Source organism: Panthera tigris, chromosome B4 (genome assembly GCF_018350195.1).
Source record: "Panthera tigris isolate Pti1 chromosome B4, P.tigris_Pti1_mat1.1, whole genome shotgun sequence".
In the NCBI taxonomy this organism is placed as follows: domain Eukaryota; kingdom Metazoa; phylum Chordata; class Mammalia; order Carnivora; family Felidae; genus Panthera; species Panthera tigris.
This window is the reverse complement of record NC_056666.1, coordinates 136013065-136038366: the sequence shown is the minus strand read 5'-3', so window position 1 is coordinate 136038366 and position 25302 is coordinate 136013065. Positions and strand designations below refer to the sequence as shown.

The 25302-nt window shown below is 64.6% G+C and overlaps 1 protein-coding gene across 4 annotated transcripts in view; it reads right to left on the bottom strand.

The window, feature by feature from the left end:
- Positions 1-1858: 1858 nt before the first annotated feature.
- PRR5 (proline rich 5) overlaps positions 1859-25302 on the bottom strand; it is a 50522-nt gene continuing 27078 nt past the window's right edge. For 3 of the 4 annotated variants that reach the window (XM_042993509.1, XM_042993507.1, XM_042993506.1), the window contains 7 exons: positions 19383-19463; positions 13736-13784; positions 12252-12309; positions 8124-8215; positions 7564-7704; positions 4291-4426; positions 1859-2678 (listed from right to left, as the gene is read on the bottom strand). In XM_042993509.1, coding sequence (XP_042849443.1) covers positions 2203-2678; positions 4291-4426; positions 7564-7704; positions 8124-8215; positions 12252-12309; positions 13736-13784; positions 19383-19463 — 1033 coding nt within the window. In that variant the 3' untranslated portion in view covers positions 1859-2202. Of the gene's footprint in view, positions 2679-4290; positions 4427-7563; positions 7705-8123; positions 8216-12251; positions 12310-13735; positions 13785-19382; positions 19464-20810; positions 20944-25302 lie in introns of all 4 variants that reach the window. The other variant, XM_042993508.1, reaches the window with a different exon arrangement.

The window sequence follows — 25302 nt, the reverse complement described above, 5'->3', positions numbered from 1 at the left end:
GATGTTTTCTTCAATATTTTTTGAACAAGGCTGAGTATAACACATGGTGCCTGGGTGGCTCAGTCTGTTAAATGTCCGACTTCGGCTCAGGTCACGGTCTTGCGGTTCACGAGTTCGGGTCCCACATTGGGCTCTGTGCTGACAGCTTGGAGCCTGGAGCCTGCTTCGAATTGCGTGTCTCCCTTTCTCTCTGCCTCTCCTCTGCTCACCCTCTGTCTCTGTCTCTCTCAAAAATAAACATTAAAAAAAAAAGGCTGGGTAGAACATGTGGACATGTTCCAGGCCAATGTGATGAGCGGCTCCTTTAAAGGGGTTATGGGGGCAGCCCCAGCAGAAGCAGCCCTTCATTGCTTCAGGACCCAGGCTCAGCACCCATCCCGCCGGGACCCAGGCTCAGCACCCATCCCACCGGGACCCAGGCTCAGCACCCATCCCGCCGGAACTCAGGCTCAGCACCCATCCTCCTGGGGCTTCAGCCTCTCTGTTGCAGGTGAGGCACCACTGGCTGGTGTACGGGGCCTCCCTCCCACCCCCCAGGGGCAGGATTTGTCACAGAGCTCAGGGACGCCCACAGAGCGCCCACACTTGACCATGAGCCCACGTGCTGGCAGATGCCACTGGAGCCCACAGGGGCCTGGGATGCTCAGACCCCCACAGAGGAGGTCATCGCTAGGGGGTGGGGGCAGAACAGGGGGCCCAGCACCCCGGTGAGGGCAGAGCCCAGCCAGCCAGGTCCCTGCCATTTCCGCCCTTCGCTGGGCCCTTCTGCTTTGAGGGGACCCTGCTGATAATGGTCACCCCCAACCCCCACCCCCACCCCCACATTAGCTGGTCTCGAGCTTGTCCCGAGCTCCATGAAGGAGCTGGGAGCCAAGGAGGGCAGTGCAGGGATCTCAGCCCCATCGGCCGAGCAGCACGGCCTTTCCCTTTGGTTCTCGGACCGGGGACAGCCTTCCGGCCCAGTTCCCAACCCCGAGCCCAGCTCCCCGGCCGAGCCCTACCTGTTCCTAAAGCACCTTCTGAGTGCTAAGTGGTTGTGAACCTTGTGAAGGTGGTAGGTACATTCTGGGACCACAAGTGACAAGACTGAGCTCCTCGGGGCTCCTCCGCCCCACCCCGCGTCTGCACGAGCCAGGGGCTCCTGGCTGGTCTCTCCCGGTAGGTGGGAGAAACTTGTCCATGCGGACGGATCTTCCAGCGGATGCCCGCGGGCGGGGGGCTCCCGTGACCCCGCACTGGCCTCCCTTCCCTGGCCACCCGACTCCCAAGAGTCCCCGGTCCCCCTTCCGTTAGGACTGCTCACCAGGCGCTCTACTTGTTGTTTGCTCATGGGACACTCCCCACCCCACCTCCAGCAGAAAACTCCGGGAGGGGTGGGTCCTTTGAAGGGGGCCAGGGGGTTGGATTCTAACCTGGTGCAAAAACACCCCCCCCCAGGAGAAACCCCGCACTCCCTTCGCCCCCTGGTGGCCACGCCGACCCCTGACCCTTTAAGAGTGTGCCCCTACCCGCTGTGGTCCCAGCCACTCCTGAGGCTGTCCAGCTCCTCCCCCAGGGGCCCCGCTGTCAGGATGGGACACAGAAACTAGGCAACGGGAGCCCCCACCCCCACCCCCCTGCTCTGGGAGCGGGGAGGGGTGGTCCCAGCGCGGGTGGTGGGCGAGATCTGAGGGTGGGGACCGCGGGAGGACATCTGGGGCCTGGCGTCGCAGACACGAGCTCAGGATGGGGGCAGACAGGTTTTATTCTATCCTCTTCCTGCCCGCGGCCGCCCTGCTGGGAGGGTCTGGGACAGGCTGGCACAAGGAGGTCACGTCGTGGCCTGAGGTGAGGGGAAGGGGGAGGGGGGCCTGCCACCGACCCCCCCCCCCCCCCCCCCCGTTGCTCTGGGAGTCATTCCGGAGGCCTGGCTGAGCCACAGGATTCACAGTCTCTGCGGATGGGGACGCCGGAGGGCCAGAGTGGCCGTGTCTGTTCCGCGCACACGTGGCTGACCAGTGCCCCCGGCGGCCCGTGCGACCCAGCATGGGGTGGGGCCGGGGGCCGGGGCGGTGACGGTTTTTCCAACAAAGACTCCGGAATGGCAGAAGGGCCAGGGCCCGTGGCGGACGGGATGGGACGGGACAGAGTAAAAAAAAAAACCTCTCGCACGCACGCACCCCACAGGCACACGCACACGGGGTCGGTGAAGACGCGAGGCCCTCACACGACGCTCTGCCGGTCCCCGGTCCCCTCGAGCTCAGCCGTGCCAGAGCTCCGACCCCGGCCAAAGTCAATGAAGATCCCTTCGGAATCCGAGTCCACGGACTCCAGGATCTGGTCCACCAGGTTCTCCGGGCTGGAGGAGGGAGGGGAGCCGCGGGCTGGGTCTGGGCAGGGCTCAGGGGGCTGGGCGGGGGGATACAGTCTGCTGGGGCAGGGCCCCGACGGGGGGACCGGAGAGTGTCTGAAGGCCGCGGTGGGGCCCTGGCCAGGCGTGTCGGAGAAGCCCTGGGGCTCGGGGAAGGACGTCATCTCGGAGACGGAGTGCCTGCGGATGCCCGGGCCGCCAGCAGCCGCGCCCTCGGCCTCGTGCTCTGCCACGGGGTTCAGCAGCGGGGTGTTGTAGCTCTTAGAGCGCACTACTGGGTTCTTGGCCAGGACGTCCCCTGAGCGGGAGCGACGCTGGAGGTGCTTCTCTGCAGAGACAGGCAGACGAGGGGTCAGGGCGGGAGGCGTCTACTCGGGAAACGGGGGCACCTGTGTGTTCCAGGCCATTCCTTCGCCAGCACCTGCCGTGTGCTTAGCTCTGCAGGAACGGGCGGCCACGGGGAAAAGCCCAGTGAGTGCAGATCCCCGGCCCAGCCCCACCTCACCCCTCTGCGGGGGCGGCCTGGCAAGTGAGGGAGGGGTGCACGGATTCCCACCCCAGCTCTGACACTGCGTCTGGCCCGATGAGACGCCTTCCTCTCCCTCCTGAGTCCCAGCCTCACCCTGGATGGGCAGGAGCCGGGCAGGGGTGGGTGGAGGGAGCGGGGGGGGGGGGGGGGAGGGTGCTCAAGTCAACTGCTTGGTTCAAAGGTACATATGCCTCAGTTTCCCCACCTGTGCAGTCAAAAATCTTAGCCAGCACTTTCCAGGCAGACTCAGCTCCTGCCTGGAAGAGTCCCGGTGTGTGTGTGTGTGTGTGTGTGTGTGTGTTTGGGGCGGGGGGGGGGGGGGAGGGATGACAAGCCCACGTGGGTGGGCCATAGGTCAGGAAGTGGTGAAATGCCAGGACAGAGGCAGGATGACAAAAGGCCTTTCCACGTGAGGTCGTGGCTGAGGTTTTATTCCGAGTGTGGTGTGGTGGGCGCCCCGGGCGGGGGGCAGGAGAGGACAGCGGGGGTGGGAAGGGAGAGGTGGGCAGAGCTCAGGCTCCCACTCGGGGCCCTGCAGTTCCGCAGACTGAACCCTAGGTGGCAGCACTGCGCACGGCCAGCGGCTCAGCGGCCTTTCCGGGGCGGGAGCCAGAGGCTCCTTCCTAGCGGGGCAGGGTCCGAGTTCTCCTCCCTGTGGCCCTCCTGCCTCTGTCCCCTCCGTCCAGGACGCGCTACGTGCACCTCTTCCCAGGCCTGGCTCCTCCTGGTCCTTCAGCTCAGCCGTCACCCTCCAGTCTGGCCTGGGCTTTCCACCCACAGGCCTCTTATCACTTGGGTATGGGTCACCTTGGGGACTCCTCTGGGGACTGTTTAGTCGTTGGTCTGCCTTCCCTGGTGGCGAGAGCCCATGTGGGTGGGGCTTGGTCTCTGCCGATCCCTCAGGGCCAAGAACAGGGGCCGGCACATAGGAGCCACTCTGTTGACAGAGCTGAACGAACCAGCGGGCCCTCTGTTAAAGGAGCACCAAGCCAGGCAGCCTCACTCCCCCCTTCCCCCTCCCCTGCGATTCTGCAAACAAGGTAGGTTTCTCGGGCTCCCGGCCTTTGCACATGCCGCGGCCTCTGCCGGCCGGTCTCGACTTTCAGGACTGAGCACAGATGTGACCCCACTGGGAACACGGAGGCCCCTGCGGGGCTCTCAGGGGGGTCGACGCATCACCGTACACGGTGTCTGCCTGCCGGGCCCCCCTCAGTTCTTGAAGGAGGGACCCCAGGCCCTAGTGGGTCCGGGGCCCGGCACATAGTGGGGCTCCTGCTTTCATAACTGAAAAGCAAATGCCCAGTGGGGTGTGGTTCTGGCCGTCTGTTCACTGGGAGGCCTGGACCCTGGGCAGAGGTGCACGGGGCCAGTGATCGCCCAGCTTCCCGCCCCAGGCCCAGTCAAGCCCTACCCAGCATGCAGGAGTGTGTGAAGGGGCCCTCGCTGGAGTGGAGGCCGTACGTGCCCAGGTAGGGCGACACCACCTTCTGGATCAGCGTCTCCAGACACAGGTAGTCCTTGGTCACACCCCGGGACTCGTGCACCCCCTGCAAGAGAGGGAGGGAGGGAGGCAGGTGGTCACTAGATGGCCTGTTCCTTGCCTCCCTGGCCCAGCCAGCCTCAGCTCAAAGGTCACCACAAACGGCCCGTCCCTTCTCCCCATTCCCACGGGGTCTCTGGCCCGATCGCAGGGCACACAGTGACCTCCCCCCTCTGCCCTCTCTCTCGAGTTGGGGCCGCCGAGTCCCTCTCCTGCTTCGACACCCCGGAGCCTGCCCCCGGCGCACAGCAGCCGGCGCGGTCCGAAAGCATGTGACGTCCCGTGGAAAAGGGCCCGGTGGCTAAGCCAGGCTGAGCACTCCGAGCTCTGCCCTTTGGGATAGAGTCTCCTCCCTCTGGGAGCCCTCGGGGAGACAGTAGCTGACCTCCCCCAGCGAGGGCAGCTCATGCCCTGGGGCCCCCTGCCCTCGACCCATAGAGCGCTACGGGCAGAGCAGGTCGAGCCAGCCCTGCCCCTCATCTGCCGGCCCGGCCAGGTCCCGTCCACCTCCTCCCTGAGCCCCCTTGTCCAGAGCTGTGAAGGGATCTCTACCCCCTCCGGTTCCATTAGGGCCAAAACCTGAGGAAGGCGGCCGCCCCCAGGACAGCCTTGGTCTTGCTGATGCGGGGAGTGGGGGTGGGCAAGCTCTGTGCCCCCAGCAGCCGAGGCAGAGGGCTGGCACATGGGAGGCCATTAGTGAGTGCTCGCCGAATGAACGTCTGAATCCACGGGAGCAGACGCCTCTCTTCTAGGGGGTTGCCAGCTGCTCACAGGACAAGATACACTTGGACGCGTGTCAAAAGACAGCTGCAGACGGCCAGAGAGTCCACCGACATGCTGCCCCCGAGAAACCCACACACAAATTAAAAGTAAGGGGCTGAAAGAGCCCTGCACGCCGACGCCAGTCACAGGAAAGCCGGAGCAGCGAAGCTGATTTCAGACAGGGTGGACTTCAGACCAAGGAAAGTCAGCAGGGGTCAAGAAGGTCGCTATGCCACGATGAAGCGGTCAAGTCTCTGGGACGACGTAACCACCTCTAATGTGCCTGCGCCCGACGAGAGCGTCAGATGGTGTGAGGCGAAACTCGCGGGAGTTAATCCGCTCCCTCGGTGGGGGGACCCCGTGCTCGCGCAGGGACAGACCGGCCCCGGCAGGAGCTCGGGAAGGACACATCGAACTCAACACTACAGCCGATCGACTGGCCCTAATCGCCGTCCTTCACCCAACGAAGGCAGAACACACGTGTTCTCCTCCAGCCCACGCGTAACATCTGCCAAGCCAGACCACATTCTGGGCCGTAAAATACACCTAATTTAAAAGGATTAAAAAAAAAAAAATCATACAATACCTGCTCTCGGACCACTGAACCAGGAGTCAAGAACAGAAAGATAACTGGGGGAAATCCCCAAATACGTGGAGACTAAGAAACTCCCTCACTTCTAAATGACACGTGGGTCAAGGAAGAAAGCCTCACAAATATCTTAAAACGATTGGAAACAAATGAAAATGAAAACAGATCCACATTTACCGGATGCACGGAGAGCTGTGCTTTGAGGGCAAGCGTAGCCTCGAACGGATATATATTAGAAGAGACAAAGCGCGAAAGTCAGCCATCTAAGCGGAGACCAGAAAAGAAAAGCAAAGGAAGCAGAAGATGAGAAACAGTAAGAGCAGAACTCAATGAGACCGAAACAGGGAACCGACAGAAAAAGCCAAAAGCGGGCTCTTTGAAAAGGTCCGTGATGTCGCTAAGCCTCCTGCCAGGCCAACCAGTAAAGGGAAGACACGAATTCCTAACGTCAAGAATGAGAGAGGAGCCATCACTACCGACGCCAAAGGTCTGGGGGGCGGGATTCCACGGGCACCCCATAAGCCATCTAGATGGGCACGAGGGACCCCACATTCCCCGGAACTGCCTCTGGCCCCAGCAATGGTGGGGGGTGGGGGGAAGGGACTGACTGCCGGTGAAGCAAAGGGCACACAGTAGGCCCTCAGCACAGGCTAACCAGCATTTGTGCCTTCAGATCTATCTGGGACGAGTTCACTGGGGGTGTGAGAGGAGGTCGCTCAAAGCGCAGGCCAGGAGGAGAGTGGGGGGAACGGTGCTAAGCCCAGGACGCTGCGTCAGGCACACGGGCCACCAGGGGGCAGCACCGCCCCCAGCCTGGCCACCCACCTGGGTGCCGGGATCCAGGTGGGACCTCCGTCTTGGCCCCAAATCCCAGCCCGGCCACCGCGGGCTCCCAGAAGCACCACAGAGGGCTTTACGTCTGATTTCTCCCCCTCATCCTGGAACCTGCCCTGCAGGCAGGTGGTTCCACTGTGTCACCCCGGTGAAGAAAGAGGCTGAGACACCCTGCTTCCACCGGCCAAGGTCTAACCTAAACCCTTCAAAAGCCCGGCGGCGGGCCCGTCCCGTATCCTGCTTGGCTGCCAGGACGACCACCAGCTCTCACCTGCCGCTGGGACCCTTCAAACCCCGACATTCATCCGCCCTTCCCTTGCCCTGGAATCCGCACGGGCTGGGCTGCCCGGGACCCCGGGACCAACCTCGCAGACCCTGATCAAGGGTGCCCGCGTGCACGGTGGGGGTGGGGGGCGAGGAGGAAGAACAGGACCTCGGAGCCTGTCAGACGTGGGTGAGGCCAGGCCCTCTTGGCTCTGGGCAAGCGAGGATCCTATTTCCCACCTGTGAAACGGGGTGGTTGATAGTGCCTGCCTCCGTCCTGTCACCCTGGAGGGTAAGCCGGCAAACCGTGGGGTGCCGTGCCCGTCACGGGGCTTGGGGCGCAGCGGTTTGCAAAAGACCCTGTCTGCAGTAAAGGCTGTCGGTGGCCCGCCGGATCCTCTGCTGTCTCGGCCAGGCCACTCGCCCCCAGCTGCCGGCCCCCTCCCAAAGCCGCCCTCTCGGGGAGAAGCCACGTGCCCCGGAAACGTCTGGAACCGTCGCGGGGCGGGAGGGGCGTGAAGGCGCAGCCGTGGGCCCGTGCCCGCTCCCGGGCTCCGCTTCTCTCGAACCCCCCCTCCCCTGTTGGCAGGTCACATGCTCTGGGCCTGGGGAGCCTGGCCTTGCCCCCCCCCCGCCCCCTCCCCGGACGCCCCCGACACAGGAGCGAACGGTGGCCTCCCGGGGGCCCCGCCCACCTGCAGCACCAGCAGCATCTGCACGATGGCGGGGGGCACGCGGGCGTGGGTGCGGGCCAGCGCCCCCTCCAGCTTCACGCTGAGGGTGATGGTGTTCCGGAAGTGCAGCAGGGCCAGCTGGCGCACGGACGGCTCCTTGCCCTGCAGACACAGAACGGTGTGCCCCGCCCGGCGGCCGTCACGGGAGACCCCCGCCTCCCTCACCACACCCGGGGCCGCGGCCCCGCCGGCCCTCAGGCCCCTTCCACCCCGTCCTCCTCCCTGGATGACCCTCGTCCTGAAGACAGGGCCCCGTCAGCTTCCTCAGGCGAGGGGAGGGTCGCGGTCCCTGGCCGAGCCCCGACTGTGTGCTGGGCACAGCCTACTCCGTGCTGCTCAGGGCCTTACGGGGCCCGGACGGGGGGGCACCGGCCTTCTTTCCAGACTGTGGGTGGGAGACAGGCTCTGGGAGGTCCAGGCACCTGCCCATCACCGGGCCGGGGGGCCTGCAGCGAGGCCAGCACGGGCCGCGCCCCTCCCCCCCGGGCCCTGGGGGTCCCACAGCCGCAGGGGCCACTCGCCTGCACCGGGTAGAAGATGGCCTGCAGTGTGGGGAGCACGTCACTGAAGAAAAAGTCCCACGTCTCCGCCAGCGAGTCCAACAGCTTCTGTCCTGTGGGCACAGGGAGCCGTCGCTGCGCTTACCCTGAAAGGGCCGTGTCAGACCCTGCATGCACCCCCCCCCCCCGGGGTGGGAGTCCTCCCCCGTCCGCAGGAGGACACAGGAGCAGAGGGCCCGGCTCCGGGCCTCCCCCCCCCCCCCGCCACCCCAGGAGGCGCCCCCCGCCCCCAGGTCGACAGCACAGAGCGTTCAGCAGCTCCGTGGCCCGGAGTCCGCCGTTCAGCCTCCCCACTGATAAAACGGGACAGTGAAAGGGCCACCTCCCAGGGCTGCAGGGATGAGATGGGCTGAAACGGGGCCTGGGGCGGAGAAAGTGCTGGTTAGTGCTGCCTGTTGGTTCCTGGTCCCTCGTCACACCCCAGGCCCACACAGGACCCCCCCACCCCCGCCCCAGGAGCCGCAGCGCACATCCCGGTCCCGTCCGATTCCCACGGTGACCCTCAAGCAGGTGGGGGATCCATCCACCCATGCAGGTGTTTCCAGAGCCCGCGCTGGGCACCCAGAGGAGCCTCAAAGGTCCCCAGACCCATCACAGGACACGGAAGCAGGACCCTGAATGGCAGCTATGAGCACAGTCATCTGTCCATTGAAGGGGTGACCTCAACGGGCAAAGAGTCGGAGTCTCCAAGAGATTCAGGCCGCGGGTCCCTGCCACCCCGGGCTGCCTGAGGTGGGATCCGGGGAGCCAGGGAGACCACATCCAAGAGCAGCAACATGCCCCAGGCAGGAGAGGAAGTGGAGAGAACCAGGCAGGGAGGGCTTCCTGGAGGAGGTGCCATCCATCCAAGCTGATTTAGGAGGATGGTTTGGCCAGGCTGACTGACATCCTCGGGGTGGAAAGGAGGCACGTGGTCAAGCTCTGGGCATTTCCGCCAGCCCCGGGGAAGGAGCATCCATCCTCGGGGAGGACAGCCCCTGAGGCTGAGGACAGAGGTGTCCCCAAGCCGGCTCTGGGCTCCCCCAGCAAGTGCAAAGCGCCGAGCCCTCAGCCCCCCTGCCTGGACTGGACGGAAAGCGAGAATGAACGGCTGCGGGGTCTCAGACAAGCAGACCCCGGGATGTGTCACCAAAGCCTCTGTTTGGTGGGAGCCCCCCCAACCCTCTGGGAGCCAGACTGGAGACTGGCTGGTTTTCCAGACCACGCTGCTCACGTGGGGCTGTCTGGACGCTTCCACGGCAGCCAGGGGGCTGCACAGGGGCCTTTGCCGCTCCTCCTTACTTTCTCTGGTTTCTGGGCCCCACCCCTCCCCCGCCCATAAAGCCCCCCAATCTGCGTAGGGCTCCGGGAGGGGGCAGCCCCAGGAAAGCCCACCCAGCTGAGGTGGCGTGGCCTCTGTGCACGGCCAATCTGCCGGCACCGAGGCTCCGAGCCGGCGGCCGGCTCCTGACCCTCCCTGGGGGCCCACACCTAGCTCTGCGGAGCCCTGCCCTCCAGAGGTCCCTTCAGGTCCCCGCCGTCGGGGGCAAGAAGAAAGACGGCTCAGTTCCCTGGGCCGGCCGTGGGGTGGCTCTGGGCACCGGCCAGGCTGGCGTCCGCGGGCCGTCCTCCAGCCCACGGGGCGGAAATGCTGCGGAAGGCAGATGTCGTAAAACACAGACTCCGGGCCCCACGAGGGCACGAGGGGCCGGGAAGCACGGCCTCGCCCACTGGCCACGTTCTCCGCTGGGATCTAGGGGTGCCGGGGGAGGGGGGCGGTGACGGGGTGGTCAGTGGGCAGAGTCAGGCGGCACGGCGCTGGGGCCCTGCTCTGCTTTGCTGTGGGACCCCAGCGTGATCCTCCGTAGGGCGGGCGTCACGGGTGTCCTCATACACACGGGGCCTGGAGCCTGCGGGACACCCTGCGCCCCTCCGGGGAGGTCTCACGTGCCTGCCCGCTGAGGGGACTGTCCTGGCTGCAGCGAAGACCACCGAGCCACACCCTCAGAAATGGCCCAGGAGAGGGACTCTCCCTCCAGGCTGTCCCTCCGGACTTCCTGCTTCTCTCTCCGCTTGGGAGCTGACGTCCAAGGCCTCGCTGGAGGCCGGAGGGAGTGCGGGGGGCGTAGGCAGCAAGGTCCTGGGGCCACCCCGCGTGAGACCACCCATCCCCCTCCAGCAGAGGCACAGGTGAAGACATGGCTGGCCACAGGGAGGGGTCTCAAGGAAGAGCTCCCCTGGGACCCACATGGGGGCAGGAGGCGGGTGGAGTGGGTTCCAGAGGCTGACCCTCAGGGTGCGGCATCAGCTGCTGTCCCCACGGTATGTACTGAAGGGGCCAAACGTGCTCCCGAACGGACCACGTTTTGAGGCCTGACTCCAGGACCACCACCTCCGTGCAGCCCTCCCTGATTGCCAAGACGGAACGGACTCTTCCTTCCCCACGGCTTCCCTTCACCCTGACAGTCCTCACACTGAATTGCCACCTTCCGGTCCGTGTCTGTGTCCCCAGCTGGGCTGGATGGGAACTGGAGGCCAGGCCCTGCGGCCCCCGGACTGGGGCTCCATGCCTGCCCCCGAGGCCTGGGGAGGCCGGCTGGGGCCGGCACTCCCCTGCTGGGTGGCCTGGCGGACACGGCCGCTCCAGGCACGACTCCACTAAGCCGCACAAAGCTTCTCTTCTCTGAGGATCCCAGCCCCGCTGGTCCGGAGCTGGTGGGAGGCACAGCGCGCTGGAATGTGCCGAGTAAGGAGACGGGCGTGGGAGGGCGTCTCCGCCCGGCGCCAGACCCCCACTGCCCTGCCCGGCTGGCTTCCTTTGCTGCCTCCTCCAGGAAGCCAGCCTAAACCTCTGGCGGTCTCTGTCTCCGCCTCCCCTCGACTGGTTCTGGTGGCCCTTCTCGGGCTCCTGCCCCGAAGCTTCCGCCCGACAGAAGCAGGGGGTACAGCAAGACCGGGGGACAAGCGGCTCTGAGTTCAGCCGGCACCCACCAGGCCACTGGCCTCGGCGTCCTGCTCTGCGAAATGGGCTAGCGCCCCTTCTTTCCAGGATCAGAGTGGGAACCGAGGCAGCAGCGTGGGCCCAGAGAGCAGGCCTGGGTGCCTCGGTTTCCCTCTTTGTGCAGCGGCTGCAGCGATGACGGCCCTTTCGCAGGGTCGTCGGGAGACCCAACGGATCGGTAGCCGGAAAACACTCAGGACGGTCCGGCACAGAGGAAGCACGTGCCCGGTGCCCGGTGCCCGCTGCCCGGTGCACGGAACGTGCTCAGAAACGTTCTGGGGCTTGAACTCGGTGCAGGGCCTGCAACGAAACCGGCCTCGGAAAAGGCGGCGTGGTTTGGCCGGGTCCTCCCGTGACTCCATCTTTCCCTACGCCAATTCTCTCCTGCAAGGAGGCCGAGCATCGTGGCTGCCCCGAGGCCGAGGGCGCGGGAGCCTGAAGATCCTTCCCTGCTTGCTGAGGCCCCGGCCAGGCAGAGGCCCGCTGGAGCTCGTGGGGGCCGGGGCCGGGCTGGCCTGGGCTCGAACCTGCCCCCACCCTTTGCTCCCAGCGCGGCTGCAGACGGAGCCCCTGTCATCACTGAGCTGCCACTAGCCGTGAAGGGGACAAGGACCCGAAGGTCTCACGGGTGGGTGTGAACTTTAAAAGAGAAAACTCGTCTGGAAGGCCCAGGGCCAAGCTGAGGCCCCCCAAACCCCACAGGGCAGCTGTGCCCAGCCAGGGAGCAGCCCCCTGCCAGCCTCCCCCTTCAGGAGCATCAGGGCAAACCTCTGCCCTAAGCTAGTTCCCTGGTCCTCAAACTGGGGCTCCTCCGGGCTGCTGGGACGGGGTTCGCTGGCGGCAGAAGGCCCCGGGGGCAGCGAGGGGAGGCAGGGCCTTTCCCCCGAGGGCTCTCAGCACCCCCGGGCTCTCGCAGGTCGTGGGAGGGCACACGCTCTCCCCAGTAAGGTCCCCTCCTGGGGTCAGACGTGGTCTTGCCGCCTCTCCTGCCCTCCCACCCAGAGCCCTGGGGGCACAGAAAAGGCCGGCAACGTCACGCCGCCCAGCGGCCACACCAGCCGGGAGGGTGGCCGGGCGCCCGGTCCCCGCCACGGGGCCGCCAGACTCACCCTCATAGAAGCGGATCTTGTCCCGCAGGATCACCATGCCTTTCGTCAGCAGCTGGTTCTGAAAGCCACACACAGAGATGCCGTCACTGCTTTGGGGGGGGGCGGGGGCCGGCAGGCAAGGCCCCCGGAGTCCCCCAGCCACAGCTGAGGCCCAAGGGTGAACGTCAGCTCACCACCCCCCCCCCCCCCCGGAGGGCAGTGACAACTGTCGGGGCTGGTCAGACGGGAGGTGGCCGCGGGGACCCCTCAGAGACAAGCCGAGTCGGGCGGGTGGCTGCCTTCACATCCCACGGCGAAGGAAGACCTTTCGGGCAAGAGGGGCCCCGTGCCGGACGTCCTGGCGCGTGAAGCGCCACCAGCGACCTGAGGCCCAAAGTGCGCGGTGCACGCGGTCACGCTGCCCCCGGGGTCTTGGCCGAGAACGACACCGTGTGGCCTCAGCACCACCGACAGCCAGAAGGTGGAAACAGCCCAGTGCCACCGACGGACGGGAGGACAAACAAAACGGGGTGTCTCCGCACAGTGGAATATTATTTGGCCGGAAAAAGGAGCGGGGCGCTGATGGTCGCAACACAGATGCCCCTCGCTAAGGCCATGCTCGCGGGAGCAGCAGGCTCGAAAGGCCACCGACACGAAGTCTCCAGAATAGGAACATTCTGGCACAGAGAGCAGATGGCTGCTGCCAGGGGCTGCGGGGAGCAGGGAACGGAGGATGTTTAGAAACGTGGGGCCCCTGGGGCGCCTGGGGGCTCAGTCAGTTAAGCGTCCGACTCTTGGCCTCGGCTCAGGTCACGATCTCGCGGTTCGCGAGTTTGAGCCCCACGTCGGGAGCTTTGCGTGGATGGTATGAGCCTGCTTGGGATGCTGCGTGTCCCTCTCTCCAAACAAATAAGCGTTAAGAAATTATTTTTAAATGTGGGGCTTCCGCTGGGGAGGCTCTGGAACCAGAGGGGAGGACAAGGAGCCCCCCCGCCCCGAACCGCACGCTTTAAACGGGGGCGCTGCACGGGAATCACGCCGCGGCAAAGCTGTTAAATGAGAAGAGCAGCCCTGAACCCACGGGAAGGGGGGGCCCTCTGCCGGCCCCTCCCGGCTGGTGACCTGGACAGGCAGCATGTGTTCGTGACTCTGCAGGCCTGTTGGCCAGATGAGGGGTCACGGATGTCAACTGAGGCACAGCCGGGGACACAGAGGCCTCGCGTTGCTGACGCCACACGGTGACCCAAATGCGGACGTCTGGGAGCCCCCAGGGCCGGTGTTCCAGGAGGCGCACAACCCCTAACGACCCTGAATGCTGATACTTTACCTGCCCGTCGCCGTTAACCTTCACGACAATCCACGCTGCACAGATGGGGAAACTGAGTCAAGGGGAGGCAGAGCCCCGAAAGCCTGTGCTCCACACGCCCACCGAGAGCGGGTGACCCCGGCCCTTCTGGCCACCGCGGAAAGCAACCCCGGCCCCCTGGAGGGCACGGACCACCCACCTGCAGATACTCCGTGAAGAAGGACCCCAGCTCTGTCTTCAGCAGCTGCCTGCGGGCAGGAGGGGACACGACAGTGAGCGGCAGCAGGACTCAGAGGCCACGCGGTGGGGACAAGGGGGCCGGCTGGGCAGCGGGAGGCTGGCCTGTCCCACCCGCCCCAGCCCTGCGGGGGCTCGGTGGGCCTCGGGCCTCCGCGGCGTTCAGCTGTGGCTCTTTACACACCCGCCGCCACCTGCCACACCTCCCCGGGGGGCGAGCACCTCTCACGTTCTCGGGGAGACCCCCCCCACCCCCCCGGCCGTGCTGGGCCTCCACCACTCGGCTCACCCCTTCTTCCGCCTGCCCGGCCCCGGAGCTCGCCGCCCCGCACCCTCTGGGCTCTCTCCTCCCGCTGTAGGTGCTGAGTATGGTTCCCTTTTACAAGTGAGGCAAAGGAGGCTCAGAGAGGTCAAGGGACTTGTCCGAGGCCACACAGGACACACCGACTTAGGATCCAAACCTCGTCCTTTGTACATACGTTGACAATTCACTGCGCCGCTCTGGGGGCAGAGAGAACGGCGGGCGTCCCGTTCCACACCACGCACAGCCTGGAACAGGTCAACGGTAGGCCCAACGCTCAACCTCACGTCTCCTCTCGGCCTTGTAGCTGTGTGTGCGCATGTGCGGGCACGCCTGGGGGGCACTGAACTCGCCTCCCTCCCCCCCACTAAGTAGGTGCTCTGGTCCTCAAAGGCCTTTTAGGGGTGGCTACATTCTACCTTCCCAGTGGAACTGAAAGCGGGACCCCGGCTCAGGGCTGGCTGCCCCCCAGTGGGGGTGGGCCCCCGGGGCTAAGTGATGCACAGAGGACAGGTGGCTTGTGGGAGGTAGCTAGCACCCCAGCGGCTGACCGGCTGTCCTCCCTGGTGCCTGGGGCTCGGGCGGGATCCAGAGGAGCAGAGATGGGGCCGGGGGCACAGGGAGGGACACGTTTCCTGACAGCTCCCGGGGGCCACAGCCAGGCCAGGCACAGACCTAAGCTCTCAACCGCCTGACAGGTGGGGCTGGTGTCCCTGGACGGGATGGACGAGGAACCTGCCTTTCAGAGCAAAGGCAGCCCCGGGGCCCTGTCCCACGCCCCTGGCGGGCAGCTTCTCTTACTACGGGACCCACACTACGTCACAGCCCGACGCCGTCCCCGCGTGGCTGTGAAGTTAGCAGCGGAGGCGCTCAGCAGGCTGAGCTCTGCCGGGACAGCGAGGGGACGGGGTGCTGACCCGTCTGAAGCCAGGTGACCCTCTGCCGCCAGCCCCCAGCCCCAGCCCCTCCACCTCCTCCCAGCTGTCTGGGTTTCCAAGGACCAGATGTGACCTCAGCTCCTCGTGTGACCCCCCCCCACGTCCAGCCTCGGTGTCTGTCTCAAGGTCACCACGCGCAAGACACGAGGGGCCGCTCTGGGCAGGGCCAGGGAGCAAAGGGCGAGGAGGGAGGGTCTTGTTTTGGGCCCAAGGCTGAGTCTTCTCAGATAGCCCCTCCCCCGACTGAGCTCCAGGACCCTCATCTGGGGTCTGGGACGCGCCAGAGGGTAGAACAGAAGGGCCCAGGCTGTCAAGTGAGGGCACGGCTCACCCTTGATGTATACAGCACCTGCTGTATACAGGGCTCAGTGAAGCCCTCCTCGCCCTCTCCCTGGCCCATCGCTGGTGGAAGTGTGTATGAACATGAATGAATGAATGAATGAATGAATGAATGAATGAATGAATGAACGAATGGTCTCCTTCAGGGCGGAGCAGACCCTCTGCCCCGCTGCTGACCCGCTACATGAGCCCAAGGGCACGTCCGGCCGAGCGTCCCCCAATGTGTGCCCACCGCCTCTCCCAGTTGCCGACGAAGGGAACCATGGCCGTTCCACAGATGCGGAAACTGAGGCCCGGGGGAGGGCAAGTGGTGAGGTCCCGTGGGGCCTGCTGGTTAGGCTGCTCCTGTACCCACAGGGGAGCCTCCGGGCGGCTTCTGCACCCTGGGACACCACTTGGGGAAGGCGCCGCAGGGGGACCGGCCTGGGTGTCGTCTGAGGGGCCGCGGCCACGGCCACCCACAAGCGCCCACAGGCACCCGCACGGCCCTCAGGACTCCACGAGCCCCCTGGCCCCAGGCACACCAGTAGCCGTTCCGTCGAATGTTGGGGGAGAGGCCGCCCCAGACAGTCACCCTGGCAGGAGCCGCAGGGTCAGGGCAGGCACAAGGAATGCAGAACGTACAGCGGCCTGGGTTGCTGGGCCTGGGGCAAGAGGCCTTGCACAGCTGAGCACAACCAGGGCAACCGGGGGCCTGACTGTGTAAGAAGGGGGGCTGCGGGGCGCCGGGGTGGCTCAGTCGGTTAAGCGTCCGACTCCTGATTTCAGCTCAGGCCATGATCTCGAGGTTCGTGGGTTTGAGCCCCGCACTGGGCTCTGCACTGACAGTGAGGAGCCTACTTGGGATTCTCTCTCTCTCTCTCTCTCTCTCTCTCTCTCTCAGCCCCTCCCCTGTGCCCACTCTCTCTCAAAGGAGATAAGCACTTAAGAAAAGGAAAGTAGGGGCTGCACGAGTCCTGCAGGGGCAATGCCATCCGAAGTGGGGTAAAAAGAGGTCGGGGTGCTTAAGCACGAGTCCTCTGCAACCCAGAGTGACTTATTCTCTATCTGGAGAAACTATCCTGCCAAACGTGTCCGTCTGGGGGGGCCTCAGGAGAAAGGTGGTCAAAGGAACCGCTGAAGAGCGAGGGCTAGACCCGCGGCCCGGACCCCGCCGAAATGAAACCTGCGGGCTTCCAAGGTCACTACCGAGAACACGGGCATACATCTCACTGATGGGGGCACGGATGTGCAAAGCGGTACGTGGCGGGGGGGTCTAGATCCAGAATATATAAAGAACTCCTGCGATTCAACAACAACAAGATAAACGATCCCACTGAGAAATGGGCCGGGGACGCGGGGACACATCTCCCCCCAAGATGATACGCAAATGGCCAACGGGCACGTGATGCTCCTGTCGTGCGTCATCGGGGAAATAGGAGCCCAAACCACAAGACAGCACTTCCCTCCACCCCCCACAAGCGCTGTTAGAATGATCCCCCCCCCGCCCCGGGAGAAGGTGGTGGAGCAGGGCCCTCAGACGCAGCTCGCAGGAAGGAAGCTGGTGCGGCTGCCGTGGAGGGAGGCCGGTGGCTCCTCAAACCACAGCAGTGACGCGACGCAGCCGTCCGCGCCCAGGTGCGCCCCTGGGAGAGACGGAGACGCACGTCCCCACCAAAGCCTGCACGGCACGTTCAGAGCGGTGCCGTCCGTGACAACCCAGAGGTGGCCACGACCCACAGATCAGTGGTGAGCAGACAAGCAGAGCGCGGTTTCCCGAGCAGGGGGTACTACTCGGCCATGAAGGGAATGACTAGTGACACAGGCTCGGACGGGGACGAGCCCTGAAGGTACCGGGCTGCACGGAAGGAGCACGTTGCGCGATTCCGTTCCGTGAAACATCCGGGACAGGCCAAGGTACAGAGATAGAAACTTGACTGGTATTTGCCAGGGGCTTGGGGTGGGGGTGGGGGGGTGATGAAAACGTTCTGGAATGACACAGGGGTGAGGGTTGCACCACTCCGTGAATATGCTGAAAACCACTCAACTGTGCATTTTTAAAAAGTGAATGATATGTCGGGGCGCCTGGGTGGCTCAGTCGGGTGAGCGTCCGACTTCGGCTCAGGGCATGATCTCGCGGTTCGTGGGTTCGAGCCCCGCGTCGGGCTCTGTGCTAATGGCTCGGAGCCTGGAGCCTGCTTCAGATTCTGTGTGTGTGTCTCTCTCTCTGCCCCTCCCCCGCTCACGCTCTATCTCTCTCTGTCTCAAAAATAAAAACATTAAAAAAAAAGTGAATGACATGTCAAAAAAATATATATATGTATATACATATGTAAAAAACAAAGAAGAAAGGGTCATGGCCAGACATCAGAGTCTTGTTACTATTCACCGTCTCTGGACTTGGCCATGCCTGGGCACAGCCGGGGAATGCCCGCGCCCCCTGCCCCCCTCGACCCCAATCTCACTCCCGGCCACGAGAACCGAGGCGGACGTTCAGGTGACGGTACGATCAATGGTTCCCGTCACAGGGCTCTCTCGTGAGATCAAAGCTAATGACCGGCGACGGATATCACGCATAATTAAATTCACTTGACTTAATGTGGCCATGTGATGGAGAAAAGGAAGAGATGGGGGGCGGGGCAGGGGGGCAGGCCCGAGGGACCCACAGGCCCTGGGGTCAGGGACCTGAGTCTCCGTTCCACTGACCAGCCCCGTGAGCACGAGCAACCTGCGATCTCTGTGCCTCAGTTTCCTCATCTGGAAAATGCAGATGAGAAGGTGCCCACCCCTCAGGGCTGCCTCAGTAAGGGTTCTGGGGCTGGAGAGGGGAGCCTAGGGCCCCGGGGGGCTTGTCTGTTCCCCCACCTCCCTCGAGAGGCCGCCTGCTCTGGAGGTACAGTCCCTGTGGGGAGGCGGAGGCAACAGAGAGCCAGATAATCGTGACCACTGTCTAGGCCACTGGGGGGGCAAGGACGTGCCGGGGGGGGGGGGGGCCTCGCTGGCTGGCTTGTTCCTGGATTTAGAAATATCTCCCCTTGCTTTGTTGTTTAGACATCCAGCAGATTCCTCAGGCTTCCTGCGAACTCCTGTTTCCTTAAGGGGGGGGCGTGGTGAGGAACACGGGCTCCTGGGGCCCCACCCGTAGCAGCCAGATGAGCCCCTGGCCGGGTCACACGGAGGGGGCCCGGGAAAGGCAACAAGCCTCTACTCTGTGACTTCGGCTGCTCCTTCCCCTCCCTGGGCCTCACTTTCTCTCTCTGTAAGGGTCCCCTCAGCCCTGCCACTCAGCTAGGGTGCTCTGTACGCGAACGATCCCTGTCCCTATCGTCCCTCATTCCCACCTTGGGCCGATGAAGACCTGGGCTGCCTATTCTTCCCAGACGCTGGCACGGGGACAGGGCGGCACGGGGACAGGGCGGCACGGGGACAGGGCGGGAAGGGAAGGGCACAGCGGTAGGAAATGCCTCCCTGAGCAGCTGTGTGACCCTGGGCAAGTCTCTTGACCTCTCTGAGCTTCAGCCTCCTCCATCACAAAGCAGGACGAACGCGGCTGGCCTTGCGGATCCCCCGCAAGTGACGATGGGGTCCGGCCCACAGCGGCAGCTCTGAGCGGCTGGTCTGTCTCAGGCTCCCTCACCAGTGCTCACTGGTTGGCCATTCACAGGAAATGAGGGGCGTTCGGCCGGGTTGTGACTGCCTTTCCGGGAACGACACTCCCGTCATTAGACAGGTGGGTCCTTCCTCTTTAACAGGATAATATCCTTCGTGATGTTCAGAACCAGCGGGGAATGTGGGCGTTCTCTTGAGCCACTGTCCAAGTCCCACCCTGCTTGCCCCGAAGAGAAAGTCCTCAGGACGGGTGGGGGTGAAGGTCCAGCGGGCTCAAAAGCCACACGACCAGGGCCCGTAGTCAAGGTGCACACGGTGGTGGCCCAGGGGTCACTGCCCACCGTGGCTTTAAGGGTGGCGTCTCAGGTGTGCCTGGGGGACCAGGGTGTGGCCGCGGCCTCCCTGCCGCTCACAGGCCCAGGACGGGACACGGGGCCACTCACCGGACGCCTTCGTTGAGGCTGAAAAGCTCCTGGTCGGGCAGCCCCTTGCGTTGGAAGACGGCAATGACCCCGTTGTGGATGCTGCAGGTGGGAGAAAGAGATGTGTCATCGGGGCCCCGAGACCCCCTCCCCGCCTTCCCAGGCCTCCCTTCTGCCTTGCCTCTTCCCAGCAGCCCACCCTGCTCTGCTCCCGGGACAGAAAAGGGCCCGGTCAGAAGCAGGTGCTGGCTTTTGCCAGGCTGTCCTCCTGGGACCCTGTCCACACCAAAGGCTGAGTTCCCATCTCACTGCTGGGGTCGAGCCCTGGGCCCGAGTCACCAAGGCACCTCCCAGTCACCTCCCCAGGAGGTCTCACGTAGCCTGCCCACACTCTGCTCCCTCCCCTTCCTGTGTTCTCGAACCCTCTATTCCCGGGCACACCCTTTGATCACCAGTCCCACCCGCTGATGTGTCCAAGCCTGGCGCTCACTGTGGGTTTCCCGGTGCCCCCTCCCGGCTCCTGGCATCCCTGAGCACTGGACGCTCACGTTATCTGTCCCGCTGGGGATGGGGAAGCTGCCTCCGGCCCCAGGGCCTTTGTACACGCCCTTTCTGCTGGCTGCTCCTCCCCCACTTCACATTTACCTCCTTTAGATCACGTGTTGTCGCCAGTTTTCACAGCACTTGTCCGTGTGTAACCACACGTTTATGTGTGACTTGATTAACTTGTTGCCACCATTATCTACAAAGCCCTAGAGCCCAGGGTCCTGCGTTGTTCGTGACTCGCCTGTATATACCCAGCACCCGGCTCGAAGGAGAAGCTTGTAAACATCTGGTGAAAATTTATCCTTGACTATCCCTCGTCCTCCAAAGCCAATCTATCCTGAAGTCTGATCCCTTTCTATCGCCTGGATCTCCGCAGCACCCCTCCCCTCCCTGCAAGCCAGGGCCCCTCCCTGCATGCCTGGACCTATAACACCAGCCCTGCCTCCCTACTGCCTCAAGTCAGGGAGTCACCTCCCTGACCAGGGTCTTGTGAGGCCTCCACTGTCCTCAAGATACAGCCCAAGGCCTGGACATGGCATTCAAGGCTCGTCAGGAATGCCCCCTCCCTGCATTCCGGGGCATCCTACACTCAAGTCTCAGAGTTCTGGACCTGCCCGAGGCTGCCACACCTCCGGGTCTCTGCACCCACTGCCCTTTCTCCTGGAAGGCCCTTCGCTCCCCTATGAGGCAAGCAACCATTCATATTAAAGACCCAGCTCAGAAGCCACTGCCTCCAAGAAGCCCTCCCGACTTCCCGCCTTTCCCATGAAGACTCCCGTTCTGCAACCTTCCTGATTCACTTTCCTGTTAGCACTGCTCCCCCGCCCCCTCCACGAGAACCGGGTGTGGGTGGCTCCACCCCCCTCCACCTAGGACCCAGTCACTGCTGTAAAGCTCACAGACCTGCTGCTGTGGTTCTCAGGGCAGAGAGGATGGCTGGACCCACGCTGCCACTCCCATCACGGATCGGGCAGCAGCCACGAGGCTCCCGATGCCTGTCTGTCTTCATTGGCTCTACCTGTCCTGGGAATGTGGACTGGCCCCCCACGTCCCAGATGGGGAGACAGAGGCTCATAGAGGCCAAGTCCCCTGCGGGCGGGCACAGAGCTCCCCACCCGATAGCTGCTCCCTCTCTCCATGCAGCCTCCCCACAAAGAGCCGGGTCTGGGCAGGGCTGGGGCGCGAAGGGGCCGTGCCCACCAGGAGTTACCAGCGTCTCAGCAAGTGCTGGCAGAGACGGGGAGGGACACCAGTCACACGACCTGGGATGCCCAACTACCCCAGGCCTGGCGTCGGAATGCCACGTATTCGTGTGTCTAAGACACGTGTCCTCCAACTTCTGTTTCCCGTCTCTGAAAGGGGGTCACGAGTGTGCCTGCCCCCCACCCCCTGGGCTGCCGTGAGGAAGAAATGCCTGGCCAGAGCCTCAGGGCGTGGTGGGGCCCGGACCGCGCTCGCCTCTGTTAGAAGTCCCCGCTGGCCCCGGCCCTGCCACTGTGTCACCGTAAGGCTGCTCCCCATCTACAACCCAAAGAGATAAAAGTCCGCCAGGAAGCCAGTGGTCCTCCAGCAGCCACGCTGAAGTCCCGACAGCTGCAAGATCACTTCTGGCCCTGTGGGGGCTGCTGGGGGGCCGCGCCGCCCTCAGGCAGACGTGACCAAGAACGGAGGCCCCAAGGTGGGAGGAAGCCGGTGCAGGCCGAGCCCTGGGCGGCTCATCGCACAGACCTGCTCCTGGCGGCCTGCCGGTGGCCCTCCTCCTCTTCCGGTCAGCCTTCCGGAGGGACCCCAGCCCAGGGGTGACCCTACACCTGTGTCACATGCATCACCCCCTCCTGCCTCAGGGCCTTTGTCCTTGCTGTCCTGCCCACCCGCCCCCGCAGACCTCACCCCCTCCCCTGGCCCCCGAGTCAGGTCCTTCCTTCCTTCCTCACCCCGCGTTGCAGAAAAAGTTGACCTCGGCCTTCTTTGAGGAGAGGGGAGGCCTTTGGCTTTACTATGTAGCCCTGGTCCCTGACCCCCAGGCTCGCGCTGGGGCTGCACGGGGAGCCTTGGCCAGCGAGGACCCGTCAGCGAGGGAGTTTATCACCTCCCTTGACTCTCCCAACGCCTGTATCTGAGCAGCACCCCGCCCAGCCCAGGGGTGGCCCTCGAGCTCTCCCACCCCTCCCCCATCCCGCGAACCCGGGCCACCTGGGCCCCCGGCTTCCCCATCCACACAGTGGATTCCTAGCTGCGACCTGCCCGTGGGATTCTTCAGCAGTGACTCCGGGGAGGGGCGTGTCCCCCGGACCCACCACCGCTCAGCGTCTGCTCTGTGGTTTCTCTCCATCTCTGCCTTCTATAACCACCGTACGGGGTGAGCTGTCACACCCAGGCTACGGAAGGAAACACCGAGGCTCGAGGCTCCGACACGCAGCGCCGCACTGGGTGGCTGGGAAACCGCCTCCCGCCCGGCCCCTGCCCACACGGGGACCCGCACAGGCAGCGCCCTGCTCCCTCCAGCTGTGGCCTGAGATCTCATTCCTTTGCGCACTCCAAGTCGGGCAAACCAAAAATCTTGCTGTGAGCCACTCGGGGAGGGGAAGGGTGGGGGGGCGAGAGGGCCTCACATGACTTACCGTCTCCCCAAAAATAGAAGTGAAACCCCAGCCACCCCGGTCTGGGGCCTCCAGACCAGGGGTGGGCCGGCCCAGCCACGGGCCCTGGCAAACGGTCCCATGGAAACCACAGGTGGCCTCCAAGGGCACTTTCGGGGGAGGCCTGAGTGGAGGTGACCCATGGCCTCCCCTCAGCTGGGCAGTCCCTCACAGAGCGTGTCCCCCTCCCCAGTGCACGAGGACAGGAGGGCAGGGCCAAGTCCCGGCATCTCTTGCCTGGGCACCGGGTGTGTACAGGGTGAACGGGAGAAGGCGCGAGACCCCCCGGTGAGGCTTTGGGGTGTCCTGGGCAGTGCTGAGACCTGCTGTCACCAGGGCTGGCCTGGACCACACGGCCCAGGAAGAGGGCGGGGCGCAGCCAAGCCGGGAGAGGAAAGGCTGGCTGTAGGGCTCCCGGGGGCACTTGCCCGGGGCCACCCTGGCTTGGGCTGGCGCCCGTGTGGGGCTGCAGGCCGAAGGGGCCCCTGTGGCTGGTTCTCTGGCCCGCCATCACCTTTCTTAGTGCGGCCCACCTGCCCATACGGGAAGCCCCAGCAGAGAGTGAGTGGATGTGGACCCACCTAAAGCCAGGCTTCTGGTCGGTCAGGCCGATGCACCTCCCTGGTGCCCTGGAGGCAGAGCCCTGTCCTTCTCCGGCGCCTACCCTGATTTGGACACCGGAGACCTCAGAGGACACAGAGAGGAGGGCAGGTGCCCCCAGAAGGCCACCCCAGACCCTGAGCGGGGTGGCCACCTCCTTGGGCCCCTCCCAATGGTGTCCAGGCCTGGGGCATCTCACGGGCTCCGTGGGAAGGGATGGTCGAGTAAGTGATGAAGGGCAGGTGAGCTGGGCTCCACTGGGTCCCCATGGGGCCCCCAGGCTCCTCCTGCCACCCCCCGACAGCTGGGCTCTGGTCCTCCCTCTGCCCCGTCCCTCCAAGGGCAACCAGATGGAGCCCCGATGTCCTCGTCAGTACCCCGGGAATCACGCCCAGCCCGGCCTCCAGGCTGTTTTAGCCGCTCTAGGCGCAGTGCCCACGGCCTCCTCCGCACGTCCAGGTGAAAGGCAAAGGAGGCAGGTGACTTGGAATCCAACCCTGCCCCCAGGCCAGGCCCCGAGCGGACCCTCTGGAAAATGGGGGTGATGGTGCCCCTTCCAGCCCTGTACCAGCTTCCTCTGCCCCTCAGCAAACAGGTGTCGCTCACATCCCGGTTTCAGTCCACCCGGCTGATTCACATGCTGCCTCCCCCCCCCCCCCCCCAGCAGGGTTCCTGGCTGAGCAGGAGGGACCCAAGGCCACCTCTGCTCCTCCCTGGGCACCCGGCAAGGGCCCTGACCCACTGGTCCTGACCACAGAGGGGACCGTGGAGTGCCCACGTCCTCGAACACCTGCCTGGACTCCGCACAGCCCTTTGCAGTGGCGAGGCGGGTGCGGGATGCCGTGCTGGGGAGGGCTGCAGCGGGCCCAAGCCCGGGCTGGTGGGTGGGAGAAGTGACGACCCAGAGCACGTGGGGGGGGGGGGGTGTATGAGCGTCACGCATGCCGCAAACACAGTGGCTCACAGCGACCCAAACGTGTGTTCTTAGGTTTTCGAAGGCCAGAAGTCCTAAGTCAGTTTCACGGGGCTGAAATCAAGGTGTTGGTGTGACTGGCTCCGGGGAGAGTCTGGCTCCGGGCCCTGCCCGGTTTCTAGAGGCGCCCACGTTCCTCGGCCCGGCCTCCTCTCTCCGTCCCCACAGCCGGCCGCGTGGCGCCTTCGGTCTCTCTGATTCCACCCCGCCACCTCCTTCCCTGACGCCGCCCCCCCCCGTGCCTCCCTCTTGCGAAGACCCTCGAGACGACACCGGACCCCCATCTCGAGATCCTTAACTCGGTCACACCTGCGAAGTTCCTTCCGTAAGCTACCACATGCACAGGTTCTGGGGGGCCAGGGTGTTGACATGTTTGGGGGGGCCATTGCTTTGCTGACCATACCCAGGCTGCCTTGGGGCGGGCGGGAGGCTCAGGACCCAGAGCGAATAGGCAGGGGCCGGGTAGGGAGCCAAGCACAGGTCCCCAGCAGCCTCTGGCCCCCACTCCCAACCAAATGATCACCCTCGAGCCTTCAGCCAGCCTCCCGTGGCCCCTCAGAGACCCCCTGAGGTGTCGGCAGAAACGCAGACTTCGGAGTTGGCCCCAGGTTGGATCCCCGCTTCTGCCCTGACACGCCGTCACCCACCTTTCTTGGTCCCTGGGCAGTGACCTCAAGCCACCCCTGGGGCAGGCGCCCCCTGCCCCCGCCAAGCCCCCCCCCCCCGGAACTTGAGCAAGTACCCCCCCCGCCTCAGTTTCCCTATCTGTAAGCTGAAGACAATTATCCCAGCCTTGGAGGGAGATGATGGGATGATGGGGAGTGAGTATCACACACAGGCAGTGTGCCTGGCACCACAGGGGCACAACTCTGCCCTGCTTGGGGCCTCCCCTCCCACACTGAGCAGGTGGGGTGGGCACTGGGATCTCTAGACCTCAAACATTCGGGAAGATCCAGGCCTGGCAAGGAATAGCGAACTCCCGGATGGTTTACACCCTTTGGCCCAAATGCATGCACAGGGGACCTGTGCTGGGGAGGCCTTTAGGGCCAAGGTTTGGGGAGCTCCCTCTCGCCCCTCGGCTGGCCCCTCAGCTCAAGGGCATGACCTTCATGGAGCTAGAGACCCCACGCCTGCATGGGGTCCAGAGGCAGTGAGGAGCTAACTGGGGCTGGCCAGGGGAACG